A 19,059-nucleotide genomic window follows, 5' to 3' on the forward strand; every position below is an offset into this window, starting at 1 on the left:
CGCCACTCCACCCAATCTAATGCCTTCTCTGCGACCATGGACACCACCACTTCCGGTATCAGAGCCCCTTACGGATTCATCACCACATTCAACAGCCGTCTTATATTACTCGTGAGCTGCCTGCCCTTCATGAAGCCTGTCTGATCTTCTGCAACTACACCCGGGACACAGTCCTCCATCCTCCCCGCCAACAACTTAGCCAATACTTTCACATCCGTGTTCAATAGTGATATGGGCCTATATGACCCACATTCCACCGGATCCTTCCCTTTTTTTGGGATTAGTGTGATTAATGCCTGTGTCATCTTCTCCGGCAACTCTCCCTTCTCCAGTCCTTCATTAAACGCCCCCAACAGATGTGGTGCCAGGTCCGCCGCAAATTCCTCATAAAATTGCATCAGGTCCCCATCTGGCCCAGGTTCCTTCCCCGACTTCATACCCCGATACTATCCAGCACCTCCCTCAGCCCCAGGGGCTCCTCCAACGCCGGCCGCTTTGCTTCCTCCATCTGGGGAAATTCCAGCTCATCCAGAAACTGCCCCATGTCCCCCTCCTCTCCTCCTGGGTCTGTCTCATAAAGTCCCTGGTAGTACTCCCTAAACGCCTCTATTTTCCCTGACTCCGACACCACATTCCCAGCCCCAGTCAGTCGCTTCAATATTTCCCTGGACGCAGCCTGACTCCGCAGCTGATGCGCCAGCATGCAGCTCGTCTTCTCCCCATACTCGTATTGCACCCCTCTTGCCCTATGAGGTTGCCCTACTGCCATGCCCGTTGTCTGTCTGTCCAACTGCCCCTGCAATGTTTTCCTCCTCGCTATTCTGGAGAACTCTTCAGGGGTACCACGGCTTCTGCAATGGCCTTTGCGTGATCCTCACCCATTTCTTTCCTCTGTTGATGGAATTCCTCCTTGATAAAAGACACCAGCTCGTCCATCTGGGGCCTTCCAGCTTGCACAAGCCCTTCCCCCACCTGCATGTTTACTGTGGAGCTGCAGTACAAGCTTGTGCCAACTTTTCAGCCAAATCTCTCACTGTTTTCTGCCGAGTCTGGTAACCAGCAGACATACAACACCTGGGGGAATTTACTCCTCCAACATTCACCTACACCGTCTCATCAAACTTCCACCCAGTATTGGGTAAAAAGAGCTATTTGTTGTGACTTTAAGCAAGAGATGCCCTGTATGTGACCACTCACTCCATGGTCACACCCGAAAATGATAGGATGAGATTTATACTGATTTGGTGGGGAGGGGGGAACGGAACAGTGGGGCTCGATAGCGGGCCAGTGATAGATGGAGATCAACAAAGCCCCACTGTTCCACGCTCCCTCGCTGACCCCCACTCCACAGCAGTATAAATCTCATCCTATTTCAGTTCTCTAGCTTTGACAAAGATCACCCAGACTCAACATTAGCTCTGTTCTCTCCCCATAGATGCTGTCAGACCTACTGAGATTTTTCAGCATTTTCTCTTTCTGTTCCAGATTCCAGCATCCGCAGTAATTTGCTTTTATCAAAATAGGGATGTTATGCCTCAGTTATACAGGGCATTGGTGAGACCACCTTTTGAATACTGTGTGCAGTTTTGGTCTCCTTTTATAAGGAAAGATATAACATTGGACATGATTCAGAGGAGGTTTACTCGATTGATACCTTAAATGAGCGGGTTGTCTTTCAAGGATACATTACAAACATAGGAAATAGGAGCAGAGGTAGACCACTGAACCATAGAACCCCTATAGTGCAGGAAGCCATTCAACTCAGCACCGCCCGTCTGAAAGATCACACTAGCTAGGCCCACTCCCTCGCTTTATCCCATAACTCCACCTAACCTAGACATCTTTGGATACCAAGGGGCAATTTAGCATGGTAAATCCACCTAACCTGCACATCTTTGGACTGAGAGAAAACCTGAGCACCCAGTCCACGTTTGTGTGCACCAGGACTGATCGGCGCCCAGCTGCAAACTCCCTGGGGAGGCTGGCGAATCAAACAGGCCGTTGGATCCCGCACAGGTAGGTCATAAGTAGGTATACAACCTATTTCTTCGAACGTCATTTGGTTATGCCTATTTGGGGTGGGATTCTGACATTTCGCGGAGCTCCAGAGAATCTCGCGAGATGTGGTGGTTCGCTGGAGGTGCTTCCTGGCATTCACCGGCCGCACTGCACTCAAGTGAGAGTCCAACGCAGCCGGAGATTCGCACCTCTAGTTTCTAATTCTATCAACTGAACATTGGCTTAAAGCACCCGTTAATCACTATTTAATGTTTGGATCCCTTGTGCACCCACAGAAAACTTTTGTTCTGACGTTGTGGTCATCAGTCCAAGCCCATTTCGATCTGGAGGGCCAGGGATCTGTACTGGGGACCTGTAAGCATCATGCTGGGATCCATCCATACAACCATAGAATTCCTACAGTACAGAGAGGCCATTCGGCCAATCGTGTCTGCACCAACCATCTGAAAGGGCACCCTACCTAGCTGACACCCCCACCCTATCCCCGAGTGTGTGTATGAGAGGTAAGTGTGTGTGGGAGAAGTGAGGTGAGTGTGTATAAGAGAGGCAAGTGAGTGTGTGAGGTGAGTATGCGTGTATGAGTGAGGTGAGTGTGTATGAGTGAGGTGTGTATGAGTGAGGTGAGTGTGTGTGTGAGGTGTGTGTATGAGAGAGATGAGTGTGTGTATGAGAGAGGTATGTGTGTATGAGAGGTGATTGTGTGTGTATGAGAGGTGAATGTGTGTGTATAAGGGAGAAAGGGTGAGTGTGTGTGAGTCCTTCAGTGGTCTCACCAACTATAGCAAACATTCTTACGTGTACATCCCATTCCTTTTGCAACAAATTACAGCACTCCATTTGCCTTCCTAGCCACTTGCTGCACCTGCATGGCAACGTTTTGTGATTCATACTCAAGGGGCGGGATTCGCCGACCCCCCGCCGGGTCGGAGAATCGCTGGGGGCCAGCGTCAATCCCACCCCTGCCGTGTCCCGAGATCTCCGCAACCAGAGAATCGGCGGGGGCGGGAATCGCTGCGTGCTGGTCGGCGGCCCCCCCTGGCGATTCTCCAGCCCACAATGGGCCAATGTCCCGCCGCTGTCGTGCTTCTCCCGCCGGCGTGGATCAAACCACCTACCTTACCGGCGGGAGCAGGCGGCACGGGCAGGCTCCAGGGTCCTGGGGGGTCGCGGGGCGATCTGGACCTGGGGGGTGCCCCCACGTTGGCCTGGCCCACGATCGGGGCCCACCGATCAGCGGGCGGGCCTGTGCTGTGGGGCACTGTTTTCCTTCCGCGTTCGCCATGGTGTTCACCATGGCGGAGTCGGAAGTGACACCCTCCCCTGCGCATGTGCGGGGATGACATCAGCAGCCGCTGACGCTCTGGCACATGTGCAGACTTCCGCCGGCCGGCGAAGTCCCTTCGGCCCCGGCTGGCGTGGCGCCAAAGGCCGTCCACGCCAGCCGGCGGAGCGCCAACCACTCCGGCGCGGGCCTAGCCCCTCAATGTGAGGGCTTGGCCCCTGTATGTGTGGAGACTTCCGCACCTTTGGGGCGGCCCGATGCCAGAGTGGTTCACGCCACTCCATCACGCTGGGACCCCCTGCTCCCCCGGGTAGGGGAGAATCCAGGCCAAGGTCACCAAAGTCACTCTATACCAAAAAGTTCTGAATTTTCTCTTCATTTAGATATTATGTTACTTTTCTATTTTTAGTGGCAAATTGGACAAGTTTACATTTTCCTACATTATATTCTACAAAACTTTTGCCCACACACTTATCCTATCTCTATCGCTTTTCAGATCCTTGATGCCCTCTTCACAATTTACTTTCCTACCTATCTAGAAACTCTTCTCCTGCCTCCCCCAAGTCCGTCCACCATCTTCAAGGCACAAATCAGGGGCAGGATTCTCCAAGGCCGCCCGGGGTCGGAGAATTGCTGGGAGAGCACCACGCATCTCTGACGCCGGGCCACCAATTCTCCGGTGAACGGAGAATCGGTGGCAATTGCACCATGCGGTCGACTGTTGGGGCCGTTGAAAGAGGCCTCCCGCGGCGATTCTCGGCGCTCGACGGTCCGAGTGCCCGCCGAGACCAGCTGGTGTCGTTCGCATGTGGTCCTCCCCGGCGGGACCTCGGGGTTCTGGCTGTGGGGGACTTCCTGGTGGGGGGCGGGAGGAGCTGATTCCGGGTAGGGCCTCCATGGTGCCAGAGCCCACGATTGGGGGCAACCGAATGGCGTTCGCGCTCATTCTGGGGGTGGGGGGCCTATGTTCCTCCATGCCGGGCCCCTGGAGGGCTCTGCCATGTTTCCCGGGGGCCGTCGCTGAGACGGCCGTGGCGCGCATGCACGGACCTGCTCCGTCTGGTGCGCGCATGCGCGGACCCGCGGTGGCCTTGTAGGGCCGGCTTTCGCCGACGGAGCAGCCACACAGTCCTCCGGCGCCTTGCTAGCCCCCGAGGAAGGGGAGAATGACTGGGCCTGGAAGCCCGTTGACGCCAGCATCAACACTTAGTCAGGATTTCAGAGAATCCCGACCCAGGAGTATGATGGAGAACTCTCCGCTGCCTGAATAAATGCGGCTCCAACAATGCTCAAGAAGCTTGATACCATCTAAGAAGACCACTGGATCAGCACTTCCGTCACCTTAATATTTTACTCCCTTTGCCGCTGGTACACACAGTGCCATGTACAAGAGGCAGTTTACCATGGTTCCATTCACAGCACCTCCCAAACCTGTGTCTTCTGCCATTAGAGGGACAAAGGCACAAGATGCATTGAAACACCAGCACCTGCAAGTTTCCTTCAAACTCACACGCCTTCCTGACTTGGATCTACAGAGCTCTTACTCCATTATTTCTGGGTGAAAATACTGGAACTCCTTTCTTAACAGCCCAGTAGGTGTGCCTACACCAGTTAGATTGTAGTGGTTCAAAAACATGGCTGACCACCATCTTTTGAAGGGCAATTAGGGATGGGCAATATTACTGGCTGCATCGGCAATGTTCACATCCCATGAATATTTAAAAAAAGTAATATTTTGTGTATCATTCTAAAGTCCTGTCTCAATCATCTTTGTTCAGCACAGTTGCTTTAATTTTAATTATATTTCATTGCAAATATTACACTTAGCACTCAGTGGACAGAGTTCATAACCATGTTTACATCCAACGCCAAAGAGTCACTAATTAAGTTGCTTCCTCACAACATTGAGAATGAAGAATTAAAAGCTTAATTTTACACTTTCTAAACAGTAAGCAGAAATTGTTCTGAAAATGTTAATGTGAGTGAGATTTACTCAAGCAACCGGAGAGAAGCTACTGGCAAGTCACTATAGTACTGGTAGAAGACTTTTCTTATCCTTAGAATTCATAGAATCACTACCATGCAAAAGGAGGCAATTTCGGCTCATCGAGTGTGCACAGACCTCCCAAAGGAGCACCCGACCTAGACCCACTCCCCTGCCCTATCCCTGTAACCCTTCCTAACTCTCACATCTGTGGACATTAAGGGGCAATTTAGCATGGCCAATCCACCTAACCTGCACATCTTTGGGCTATGGGTGGAAACCGGAGCACCCGGAGGAAACCCACGCAGACACGGGGAGAAAGTGAAAACTCCACACAGTCACCCAACCCACCCGGGTCCCAGGCACTGTGAGGCAGCAATGCTAACCACCGTGCCACCCTGTTACGCATTGATAATTAATTCATAAAAAGTTCATTTCATTGATGTAAAGATCATAATTTGAGGTGTAAATTATGTATAAATGTTATGTATTCAATGCCCATAACTGATAATTATGTCAATAAACTTCATCAGGTCAATTGTAACCCAACCAGTTGAAATGGCTTTAAATGCTCACTGACTTAAACTCATCCATGAAAAAACACCAATTTAGTAAATCCTCAGAGTCTGTCAGCTCTGGTGGACAGACACAGAAGAAAAACATGAAAAAAACGTACGTTACTTAAATGAGAAATAGATGAAAATAGATGGGAATATTTGTGTTCCGTTCTACTGCGTACAACTATCGCTGTTCATTATTGTCTGGCTGCATTTCATTTCCTTTGTGTTCTGCATTCAGTAAAAAATGGGATTTCTAACAAGCCCTGCTATCCATACTTTTTGTGCATAAAAGTCATTTCATTAAAGAACATAGAAAAATACAGAACAGAACAGGCACTTCGGCCCACGTGTTGTGCCGAACTTTGTCCTAGATTAATCATAGAATTTACAGTGCAGAAAGAGGCCATTCGGCCCATCAAGTCTGCACCGGCTCTTGGAAAGAGCACCCTACCCAAGGTCAACACCTCCACCCTATCCTCATAACCCAGTAACTCCACCCAACACTAAGGGCAATTTTAGACACTAAGGGCAATTTATCATGGCCAATCCACCTAACCTGCACATCTTTGGACTGTGGGAGGAAACCGGAGCACCCGGAGGAAACCCACGCACACACGGGGAGGATGTGCAGGCTCCACACAGACAGTGACCCAAGCCGGAATCGAACCTGGGACCCTGGTGCTGTGAAGCAATTGTGCTATCCACAATGCTACCGTGCTGCTCTTAAGAACAAATGAATCTACACTCAATCATTCTACCGTAATCCATGTACCTATCCAATAGCCGCTTGAAGGTCCCTAATGTTTCCGACTCAACTACTTCCACAGGCAGTGCATTCCATGCCCCCAGTACTCTCTGGGTAAAGAACCTACCTCTGACATCCCCACTATATCTTCCATCATTCACCTTAAATTTATGTCCCCTTGTAATGATTTTTTCCACCTGGGGAAAAAGTCTCTGACTGTCCACTCTATCTATTCCTCTGATCATCTTATAAACCTCTATCAATTCACCCCTCATCCTTCCCCGTTCTAATGAGAAAAGGCCGAGCACCCTCAACCTTTCCTCGTAAGACCTACTCTCCATTCCAGGCAACATCCTGGTAAATCTCCTTTGCACCTTTTCCAAACCTTCCACATCCTTCCTAAAATGAGGCGACCAAAACTGCACACATTACTCCAAATTTGGCCTTCCCAAGGTTTTGTACAGCTGCATCATCACCTCATGGCTCTTAAATTCAATCCCTCTGCTAATGAACGCTAGTACACCATAGGTCTTCTTCACAGCTCTATCCACTTGAGTGGCAACTTTCAAAGATCTATGAACATAGACCCCAAGATCTCTCTGCTCCTCCACATTGCCAAGAACCCTATCATTAACCCCGTATTCCGCATTCATATTTGTCCTTCCAAAATGGACAACCTCACATTTTCCAGGGTTAAACTCTATCTGCCACTTCTCAGCCCAGCTCTGCATCCTATCTATGCCTCTTTGCAGCCGACAACAGCCCTCCTCACTATCCACGATTCCACCAATCTTCGTATTGTCTGCAAATTTACTGACCCGCTCTTCAACTCCCTCATCCAAGTCATTAATGAAAATCACAAACAGCAGAGGACCCAGAACTGATTCCTGCGGTACGCCACTGGTAACGGGGCTCCAGGCTGAATATTTGCCATCCACCACCACTCTCTGACTTCCATTGGTTAGCCAGTTTGTTATCCAACTGGCCAAATTTTCCACTATCCCATGCCTCCTTACTTTCTGCATAAGCCTACCATGGGGAACCTTTTCAAATGCCTTAATAAAATCCATGTACACTACATCCACTGATTTGCCTTCATCCACATGCTTGGTCACCTCCTCAAAGAATTCAATAAGACTTGTAAGGCAAGACCTACCCCTCACAAATCCGTGCTGACTATCCCTAATCAAGCAGTGTCTTTCCAGATGCTCAGAAATCCTATCCCTCAGTACTCTTTCCATTACTTTGCCTACCACCGAAGTCAGACTAACTAGCCTGTAATTCCCAGGGTTATCCCTATTCCCTGTTTTGAACAGGGGCACGACATTAGCCACTCTCCAATCTCCTGGTACCACCCCTGTTGACAGTGAGGACGAAAAGATCATTGCCAACGGCTCTGCAATTTCATCTCCTGCTTCCCATAGAATCCTTGGATATATCCCATCAGGCCCGGGGGACTTGTCTATCCTCAAGTGCCCAACACATCTTCCTTCCTAACAAGTATCTCCTCGAGCTTGCCAGTCTGTTTCACACTGCCCTCTCCAACAACATGGCCCCTCTCATTTTAAAAACTGAAGAAAAATACTCGTTCAAGACCTCTCCTATCTCTTCAATCTCTCAATACACAATCTCCCGCTACTGTTCTTGATCGGACCTACCCTCGCTCTAGTCATTCTCATATTTCTCACATATGTGTAAAAGGCCTTGGGGTTTTCCTTGATCCTACCCGCCAGATTTTTCATGCCCTCTCTTAGCTCTCCTAATCCTTTTCTTCAGTTCCCTCCTGGCTATCTTGTATCCCTCTAGCGCCCTGTCTGAACCTTGTTTCCTCAGCCTTACATAAGTCTCCTTCTTCCTCTTAACAAGACATTCAACCTCTCTTGTCAACCATGGTTCCCTCACTCGACCATCTCTTCCCTGCCTGACAGGGACATACATATCAAAGACACGCAGTACCTGTTCCTTGAACAAGTTCCAAATTTCACTTGTGTCCTTCCCTAACAGCCTATGTTCCCAACATATGCACTTCAATTCTTGTCTGACAGCATCGTATTTACCCTTCCCCCAATTGTAAACCTTGCCCTGTTGCACGCACCTATCCCTCTCCATTACTAAAGTGAAAGTCACAGAATTGTGGTCATTATCTCCAAAATGCTCCCCCACTAACAAATCTATCACTTGCCCTGGTTCATTACCAAGTACGAAATCCAATATGGCCTCCCCTTTGGTCGGACAATCTACATACTGTGTTAGAAAAGCTTCCTGGACACACTGCACAAACACTACCCCATCCAAACTATTTGATCTAAAGAGTTTCCACTCAATGTTTGGGAAGTTGAAGTCGCCCATGACTACTACCCTGTGACTTCTGCACCTTTCCAAAATCTGTTTCCCAATCTATTCCTCCACATCTCTGCTGCTATTGGGGGGCCTATAGAAAACTCCCAACAAGGTGACTGCTCCTTTCCTATTTCTGACTTCAACCCATATTACCTCAGTAGGCAGATCCCCCTCGAACTGCCTTTCTGCAGCTGTTATACTATCTCTAATTAACAATGCCACCCCCCACCTCTTTTACCATCCTCCCTAATCTTATTGAAACATCTATAACCAGGGACCTCCAACAACCATTTCTGCCCCTCTTCTATCCAAGTTTCCGTGATGGCGACCACATCGTAATCCCAAGTACCGATCCATGCCTTACGTTCACCCACCTTATTCCTGATGCTTCTTGCATTAAAGTATACACACGTCAACCCATCTCCTTGCCTGCAAGTACTCTCCTTTGTCAGTGTTCCCTTCCCCACTGCCTCACTACACGCTTTGGCATCCTGTATATCGGCTACCTTAGTTGCTGGACGACAAATCCGGTTCCCATTCCCCTGCCAAATTAGTATAAACCTTCCAGAAGAGTAGTAGAGAACCTCCCTCCCATGATATTGGTGCTCCTCTGGTTCAGATGCAACCCGTCCTGCTTGTACAGGCCCCACCTTCCCCAGAATGCGCTCCAATTATCCAAATACCTGAAGCCATACCTCCTACACCATTCCTGCAGCCACGTGTTCAACTGCACTCTCTCCCTATTCCTAGCCTCGCTATCGCGTGGCACCGGCAACACACCAGAGATGACAACTCTGTCTGTCCTGGCTTTTAACTTCCAGCCTAACTCCCTGAACTCATTTATTACCTCCGCACCCCTTTTCCTACCTACGTCGTTGGTACCAATGTGCACCACGATTTCTGGCTGCTCACCCTCCCCCTTCAGGATCCTGAAGACATGATCCGAGACATCCCTGGCCCAGGCACCCGGGAGGCAACATACCTTCCGGGAGTCTCGCTCGCAACCACAGAATCTCCTATTACTATTGCTTTTCTATTCTCCCCCTTCCCTTCTGAGCCCCAGAGCCAGACTCAGTGCCAGAGACCTGGCCGCTAGGGCCTTCCCCCGGTAGGTCATCGCCCCCAACATTATCCAAAATGGTATACTTGTTTTGAAGGGGAACGGCCACGAGGGATCCCTGCACTGTCTGCCTGTTTGTTTTCTTTCCCCTGACTGTAACCCAGCTACTCTTGTCCTGTACCGTGGGTGTGGTTATCTCCCTGTGACTCTTCTCTATAACCCCCTCTGCCTCCCGGATGATCTGAAGTTCATCCAGCTCCAGCACCAGTTCCCAAACACGGTCTCTGAGGAGCTGGAGTTGGGTGCACTTCCCACAGGTATAGTCAGCGGGGACACCGGTGGTATCCCTCACCACCCACATCCTACAGGAGGAGCATGCAACTGCCCTAGCCTCCATCCCCTCTTACCTTACAGAATATAGCTGCCCTGTGGACCAACTGGACCTTCGCCCTCTTACTCTGTTCCAAGTCAGCTGCACTCTCTGTAAACTCCTGGCTCCCTTCTCGCTCTTTGTGGAAATGAAATGATAGGAGCACCTTGCTCCCTCCTCACCTAACTCTCACTATAGCACTCAAATGCACCAAATTCAGCACTCCCTCAGTCAGCAAACTCTCACTATAGCACTCAAATGCACCAAATTCAGCACTCCCTCAGTCAGCAAACTCTCACTATAGCACTCAAATGCACCAAATTCAGCACTCCCTCAGTCACCAAACTCTCACTGTAGCACTCAAATGCACCAAATTCAGCACTCAGTGCAAACAAAGTCTGCACTGTAAACAAAGTCTGCACTGTAGCTGGATCACTTTTATACTGTGACTCTAGCCTTTGAAAACTGGCCTAATCCAATTATCTAATTAACATGCTCCAGCTGCAAGTACCTACAAGTAGAACCTTTGTTTAAAGCTGACTGAAAATTCACCTTCTTCTAAACCAAACAGCAACTTTTAAGTTAATTAACTAAATAAAAGAAAGACTAGACTTTAGACAAAAATGAACCCTTATACTCCCTCAGTCACCAAACCCTCACTATAGCACTCAAATGCACCAAATTCAGCACTCAGTGCAAACAAAAATTATAAACCAGTATTTTGCTTTATTTTAAAGAGACTGGAAATATATTAGTCATTTTATAGAGAAAGTGTGTCTCTCATGGACATCAGCTACATTCATTTCTTCTTTCAATGTTGCTTTTAAATTAAACCAGAAGATTTGCTGTTCTACTTCATCCTGCGGCCATTCCAAGTAGGTTTTTGTGTTCATCAGTTTCCGAAGTTTGCAGAATCTCTGAAGAATGGTCTCCTTTGGAATCGACTCCAGCAGAACAAGTATAGCTGTATCATCGTTTTCATCAAATAGACGGAAATGGGTATAGCCAAGCTCATACTTGCACCATTCACTTTGAACAAAATGTTGAGACAGAACAAACAGGGTTTTCCTGCTTTTCTCAATGGACTCGATAATGTTGTCAATAATCCACTTTCCTGGTGTGAAATCACGCTTATGAAGGCAGAGTGTCAGAGGTGGATGAGCACTTTCTAACTCTCTTACCAGGAAGCTTTCCACCCACTCGGAGTCCATCTCACTGTACGAAACAAAGGCATCATAACAAATATCATTATTCCTCACTTTCTTTGGTTTCCTCTTTGCCTTCAGCCATGCCCATGTCATTTGGATATACCAGATCCAATGATACTTGTAGCACAGCATCCCACTAATTGCTATTGCCAAACATATGCCAGCACACAGTAAGGCTAGAGACAATGTTGTATGACAGTCAAAAAAAGAGCGCTTCGTATTTTGTACCACCATTCCCCTGAGAAACAGAGGTGAATCGCAGATGTAATTCTCTGTTTGGTCCAACAGTTGTACGGTTACGCCGTTATTCATATAAAACAGAAATTCACATGAACAAATGTAATTATTTCTCCCAGCCTCTAAAAATTGAAGCTTCTTAAACATCGTAATTTCTTCATCTGTGAGTGAGGTAAGTTTATTATTGCCAATCTTCAGAATTTCCATCTTTGGTAAGTAGCCATCACCTAGTAACATTTTAAACTTATTATTGGACACATTTAATTCTTTGAGCAAAGGGAGATTAACATCAAAACTGCAGAGGGCATTGTTACTTAAATCCAATACTTCAACATTTGGAGGGATGCATTCTTTTATATGTTTTATCTCACAGCTCGAAAGGTTCAGAAATTGTAGATTTTCTGACCATTTGCATGAAGTCATGTCATGAAACCTATTCTGACTCAAATCTAAATGGGTAAGCTTAGAAAGTGTGGATAATTTTGAGCTTATTACATCCAGGTATTTCAAATCATTCTTTCTCAAAATAAGATAACGCACAGAAGGCCAAGCTCCTGAACAAACAGTTTCCTGCATACCACCATCTTTGAGCAAATTGTCAGTTAAATCAAGGAACTCGACATTTTTTAACATTTTGGATACAGTGCATGGCATCAGGTGCATGGTTAGCTTTGTAAGTTTAGCTATTTTAATGGATACAAGTAAAGAGCTAATACCTGAAAGGTCATAAAATAAATAAAACTTTTTAATGGATATGTTACTTAATGTTATTGAATGTAGAAAGTTGCTTCTTATGGATTTTTCAATTTTCCAGTTTCCAGTTCCTGAAAGCTCACCATCTACCACGACTAGTTCAGACAATTTTGTATTTAGCATCGAATTCATAAAACTAAGCACGATACTATCAGTAAGAGAATTATTTCTGAAGGTAAATTTCCTCACTGCTGAATTGTTCACTGTGGGAAATATTGGATTGTCTGTTTTGTCAGGAAATGCTAAGTCTCTCAGCTCTATGTGGGTGGTGGATCTTAACAAATCAGCAAGAATCTGCTGAGCTTGGTCTGGTTTATTCTGAAATATGTCGTGCAAACTCAAGGCAGCATGGCTTATATTTCTGAATGAACTGAAACTTCCATTCTGATACACAAGTAATTTCTCTGCTGTTACAATGAACTCCTCCAGCTGTGTAACTCCTACAAAGTCATCTTCCTTGAGACGAGAAAGATAAGGGTTGCCAAATTCTAACCATCTGAGTTGTGTCAGATTTGAGAAAATTCTCCCTGGTCCCAAATCTGTGTAATTATTCCCTGAAATATTGAGAGATAGTAATTTGGAAAGATATTTAAACCAATTGGGTGACAGTTGAGTCAGAAGATTATTTGACAAGTCAAGATACTCCAGTTCTGCGTTGTGCTGGAATGCCTGGTCAGCAATAGACTGGATTTGATTTGATTGCAGTATGAGTCCTTTCAATTTCACATATCTTATGAAATCAGTGTCGTTAATTTGTGAAATCTTGTTGTGAGACAGATCAAACCGAAGCACATTTTCCGATACATGTGGAATATTCTCTATCTTCAACGAAGAGCAGTCGCAGAGGTTGTCAGAGTTGCATTTTTGACAGGCATCGTATAGGGGAGAGTTCCTTTCTGAGAAAACTGTTGGTATAAAAATATATACAACAAGAAGGATCCACAGAGAGGGAGCTTTCATTGTTCTTCAGAGGTGCCTGAAATGGAAAAGTAAAACCAGCATTAGTGCAATGTAATATTTTTGGCTACTGCTTCCTTCGAGGAATAACTTCTTGGAGTTTCTCAATTATTAGCTGGTCTCTGCAGGAAGTTGTTTAACTCCCGTACATTGAAAAGACCACTTAAACAGTATTTCATCACCCTTATTGTGGCTCTGGAGACTTCAAGATATCAGTCAAGGCCCAACATGCCATCTCAGAATGGGAGAGATATAATAATTAACAAAGAAGCTGTTCGGGTTGTTGGAGGTCCCATGTCCTGTGCCCAACTCACACTGCCAAATTGGTGCTTATTGCGGAGAGGGAAGGCTCAGCATCGTCCACAGCAGAAAGTGGGGGAAGGGAACCCTAAAGAGTCGAGCATTTCATTTCAGGACGAGTTTGAAATGTGTTTCTTGCTTCGTGCCATTTATACATTGCAGACAGAGAACTGGGGTTCGACGGATGAGGCGTGAAAAGGTATTTGGAAAAACGTAATCTCAGCAGAATAAATGGCATGCGACACCCAAGCATGAAAGATCAATAATAATGAGGGGCTAAATTTCATTATAACCCCGGGGTCAAGATGGCAGGTGAAGCAGGTTAAATTGGGGTGCCATGCCAGCAGTGCCGAATGGAATGGGACCTCCAGCATCCCTAACAGCTGCTGCGCCATAGCAATTCTGTGATCCGGAGTAATGTTGCCCTTAGTGTTCAAAAATGTTAGGTGGGGTTACTGGGTTATGGGGATAAGATATGTGGGCTCAGGGAGGGTGCTCTTTCCAAGAGCCGGTACAGACTTGATGGGCTAAATGGCCTCCTTCTGCACTGTAAATTCTATGATTCAATGTCTGCACTGGCTCTCCAAATTATCATTGTGACTTTTAAACTTATTGGACATATTGAATTATTTGAGCAAAGGGAGATTAACATCAAAACTGTGAGGGCATTGTTACTTAAATTCAATACTTCAATATTTGGAGGGATGCATTCTTTTATACATTATGCGGAAATGCCGGCGTTGGACTGGGGTGAGCACAGTAAGAAGTCTTACAACACCAGGTTAAAGTCCCAACAGGTTTGTTTTGATTCACTAGCTTTCGGAGCACAGCTCCTTCCTCAGGTGAATTCCAGAATGGAATTCTCAGGTGGGTTCCAGAAACATATATATATATAGACAATTTCAAAGGTGCAAGATGATACTTTGAATGCGACAACACAGATATCGCCGAGCAGAAACTTATAGCCAAATTCCGCACACATGATTACGGCCTCAACCGGGACCTTGGATTCATGTCGCATTACATTCATCCCCCACCATCTGGCCTGGGTTTGGGAAATCCTACCAACTGTCCTGGCTTAAGACAATTCACATCTCTTTAACCTGTGATTATCCCTCTCTCCAGTTGCTCCATTTGGACCTGTAAATACTTAATTACCTGCAAAGACTCGCATTCAAAGCATCGTCTTGCATCTTTGACTTTGTCTATATATAATTCTGGAACCCACCTCTTCATTCACCTGAGGAAGGAACTGTGCTCTGAAAGCTAGTGATTCAAAACAAACCTGTTGGACTTTAACCTGGTGTTTACACATTTTATTTTTCAGATCGAAAGGTTTAGAAATTGTAGATTTTCTGACCACTTGCATGAAGTCTTCATGTCACGAAATCTATTCTGACTCAAATCTAAATCCAGTGCCATTCCCCTGCCTTTTCCGCATGCCCCTGCACATTGTTTCTATTCAAATTCAGTACGGTAGCATTGTGGATAGCACAATCGCTTCACAGCTCCAGGGTCCCAGGTTCGATTCCGGCTTGGGTCACTGTCTGTGCGGAGTCTGCACATCTTCCCCGTGTGTGCGTAGGTTTCCTCCGGGTGCTCCGGTTTCCTCCCACAGTCCAAAGATGTGCAGGTTAGGTGGATTGGCCATGATAAATTGCCCGTAGTGTCCAAAATTGCCCTTAGTGTGGGGTGGGGTAACTGGGTTATGAGGATAGGGGGGAGGTGTTAACCTTGGGTAGGATGCTCTTTCCAGGAGCCGGTGCAGACTCGATGGGCCGAATGGCCTCCTTCTGCACTGTAAATTCTATGTTAAAAAAATAATTGTCTAATGCTCCCTTGAATGTCTCAATTGAACTTGCCTCCACGATATTTCCAGGCAGTATATTCCAGATCCAAACCACTTGAACATTCACTGTGTGAAAAAGTTTTTTCTCGCATCAAATTTGCTTCTTTTACAAATCACTAAATCAGTGCCCTCTCATTCTTGATCCTTTTACCAATCACCTCTTAGCCTTCACACCAGTCCCAACCTCCTCAATCTGTCCTCATAATCCGTGGGCAGCATGGTAGCACAGTGGTTAGCATTGCTGTTTCACAGCGCCAGGGACCCTGTTTTGATACCCGGCTTGGGTCACTGTCTGTGCGGAATCGGCACGTTCTCCCTGTGTCTGTGTGGGTTTCCTCCGGGTGCTCTGGTTTCCTCCCAATAGTCCCGAAAGATGTGCCTTTTAGGTAATTTCGGCATTTTGAATTCTCCCTCTGTGTACCCGAACAGGCACCGAATGTGGTGACTAGGGGCTTTTCACAGTAACTTTATTGCAGGGTTAATATAAGCCTACTTGTGACAATAAAAGATAACTAAATTAACTGAAATTTCTCATCCCTGGAACAATTTTTGTAAACCTCTTCTGGACTCTCGCCACGTATTCACATCTTTCCTACAGTGTGACACCCAGTACACAATATTCCAGCTGATGTCTAACTCGTGTCTTGTATAAGTTCAGCATAATCACCTTGCTCTTGTACTCTAGCTCTTATTAATAAAGCCCAGAATACAATATGCTTTATTAACTGCTCTCTCAACCTGCCTTGTCACCTTTAATTATCTTTTTATTTATTATTTTGTGGAATATGGATGTCACTGGATGGGCCAGCATTTGTTGCCCATCTCTAATTGCCCTTGAACTGAGTGGCCATTTCAGAGGACCATAAGATATAGGAGCAGAATTAGGCCACTCGGCCCATTGAGTCTGCTCCGCCATTCAATCATGACTGATATTTTTCTCATCCCCATTCTCCCCATAGCTCCTGATCTCCTTATTAATCAAGAACCTATCTATCTCTGTCTTAAAGACACTCAGTGATTTGGCCTCCACATCCTTCTGCGGCAAAGAGTTCCACAGAGTCACCACCCTTTGGCTGAAGAAATTCCTTCTCATCTCTGTTTTAAAGGATCGTCCCTTTAGTCTGAGATGGAGTCCTCTGGTTCTAGTTTTCCTGCAAGTGGAAACATCCTCTCCACGTCCACTCTATCCAGGCCTCGCAGTATCCTATAAGTTTCAATAAGATCCCCCCTCATCCTTCTAAACTTCAACAAGTACAGACCCAGAGTCCTCAACCGTTCCTCATACAAGTTCTTCAGTCCAGGGATCATTCTTGTGAACCTCCTCTGGACCCTGGGCATTTGAGAGTCAACCACAATGCTGTGGATCTGGATTCGAATGTTGGCGAGATCTGGTAGGGGTGAAAAGTTTCTTCCCAAAAGGACATAAGTGAACCAGATGGGTTTTTACAACAATCGACAAGGGGTTTGATGGGCATCATTAGTATGGTGGCTCAAGACATGCACTGCAGCATCTGCTTCCAGTCGTTAACAAAGATGTTTTTTGATGAAAGGCAAAGGCAGTTAAATAACAGGCACATGACACAAGATGACAAGTCTTTTGACTTCAACTCCAGGGTCCACACTTCCTGGGGTCCTGCTCCCAGGGTACCCTGCAAACTCCCTACTGGCTGGGGTATGCACTCTCCTGCACATCTGACCCTGGGTTAATCACGTGGTCCGTGGAGTCCAGCCTCCTTAAGGGGCTGCGCTATCACATCCCTCCCCCTCATGTCCCTTATTACAACTCCCCAAAAAAACTATGTACAGAAGTTACAAATGTTGTAAGAGTGAACAAGGGAAGTAAAGTCCATCAAAATGTCAATCGGTTCAGAGGCTTCCAGGTCTGACCGGACCTTCATAGCCCCGCCACAGGCACAGCACCCTTCTGGACAGAAAAATTGTCAACAGTCGGTGTCACCTCAGGAAACAGCATCTCAATGACAGGTGAACTGGCCTTACTGGCCTCTACAGACACAGCTGGCCTGGCAGAATGAAGAGCCCCTGGCTCCCCTTGGCCAGATGGGGTCACAGGAGTATCCACAATGCTGGTGGGACTTGTTGACTTCAAGCTGGAGGTCACCAACCCCATAACTCCTCAGGTGGTCGAAGTGCTTTCTGATGGTCTTACCATTGACATTGACCACAAATGGCACTGGCCCCGACTGGACCACAACCTGTCCTGCTAACCAAACTGGACCTAAAATGGAATTACCGGCCAAAACTGGATCTCTGCTCTGACCGCTGACTTTTCTGGGAGGTCTGACATGCCTCCACCATCGCCACCAAATTTGGAAACACAAAATCTGGGCAGCACAGTAGCAAGCACAGTGGCTTCACAGCTCCAGGGTTCCAGGTTCGATTCCCAGCTTGGGTCACTGTCTGTACGGAGTCTGCATATCCTCCCCGTGGCTGCATAGGTTTCCTGCGGGTGCTCCGGTTTCCTCCCACAGTCCAAAGATTTGCATGTTAGGTGGATTGGCCATGCTAAATTGCCCACAGTGTCCAGAAAGGTTGGGTGGGGTTCATGGGTTACGGAAATAGGGTGGAGGTGTGGGCTTGGGTAGAGTGCTCTTTGTAAGGGCCGGTGCAAACTTGATGGGTCGAATGGCCTCCTTCTGCACTGTAAAATCTATGATTCTATGAAAATCTAACCTGGTTCCAAACCGACAGCCCATGAGCAGCTCAGTCGGTATGACCTGTCATGTGAGAGTACCTTTAATAAATGAGTGTTTTAAATGGGTGTGTATATAAATATCTGCAGTGAGAGTACCTTTAAGAAATGTGTGTTTATTACTGCAGTGATGTCAGAGACTGGGTTGTCTGTCAGCTATTTACTTTCGTTTCAGGCTGTTTGCTGCAGGGTATATTTTAGTTTCGTTTTCAGAGCTGGATAGCTGCAGTCAAAGCCAGCAGGTGTATTAGAGACTCTCTCTGTAATCTAAAGACTGTAAATCGATCCTAATGATTTAAAACTAATAACAGTAGTGACTTTAACCTGATGCACTTCTGGTATAAGGTGTTTTAAGTCTTATGGATGCTAAAAGGAAAACTTAAAGGATTACTTGTTGTTGTATTCTTTGGGGGTTGTATTTGAATTGATGGTTGCTAAGATGTTCACTGTATGTTTTAAAAAGGTTAACTTGAGTTCATAGAATAAACATTGTTTTGCTTTAAAAAATACTTTTCCATTTCTGCTCCATCACGACTGTAGCGTGGGCCGCGTGCTCCCCATACCTCAATCTAATAAAAGTTGTGGGTCAGGTGAACTCCATGATACACTTTGGGGTTCTCTAAAACCTGGCCCATATCAGACCCCTGTGGTGGAGTGGTGGTGGGTTGATTTATACAGCAACAAA

At 46.6% G+C, this 19,059-nt stretch overlaps 1 protein-coding gene across 2 annotated transcripts in view; it reads right to left on the reverse strand.

The window, feature by feature from the left end:
* Nucleotides 1-11,066: 11,066 nt before the first annotated feature.
* The window catches only part of LOC119963231 (toll-like receptor 2), a 31,876-nt gene continuing 23,883 nt past the window's right edge, over nt 11,067-19,059 (reverse strand). For both annotated transcript variants that reach the window (XM_038792028.1, XM_038792029.1), the window contains exon 3: nt 11,067-13,534. In XM_038792028.1, coding sequence (XP_038647956.1) covers nt 11,116-13,518 — 2,403 coding nt within the window. In that variant the 5' untranslated portion in view covers nt 13,519-13,534 and the 3' untranslated portion in view covers nt 11,067-11,115. The remainder of the gene's footprint in view (nt 13,535-19,059) is intronic.

The sequence above is a fragment of the Scyliorhinus canicula genome, chromosome 3 (assembly GCF_902713615.1).
Source record: "Scyliorhinus canicula chromosome 3, sScyCan1.1, whole genome shotgun sequence".
Lineage (NCBI taxonomy): Eukaryota > Metazoa > Chordata > Chondrichthyes > Carcharhiniformes > Scyliorhinidae > Scyliorhinus > Scyliorhinus canicula.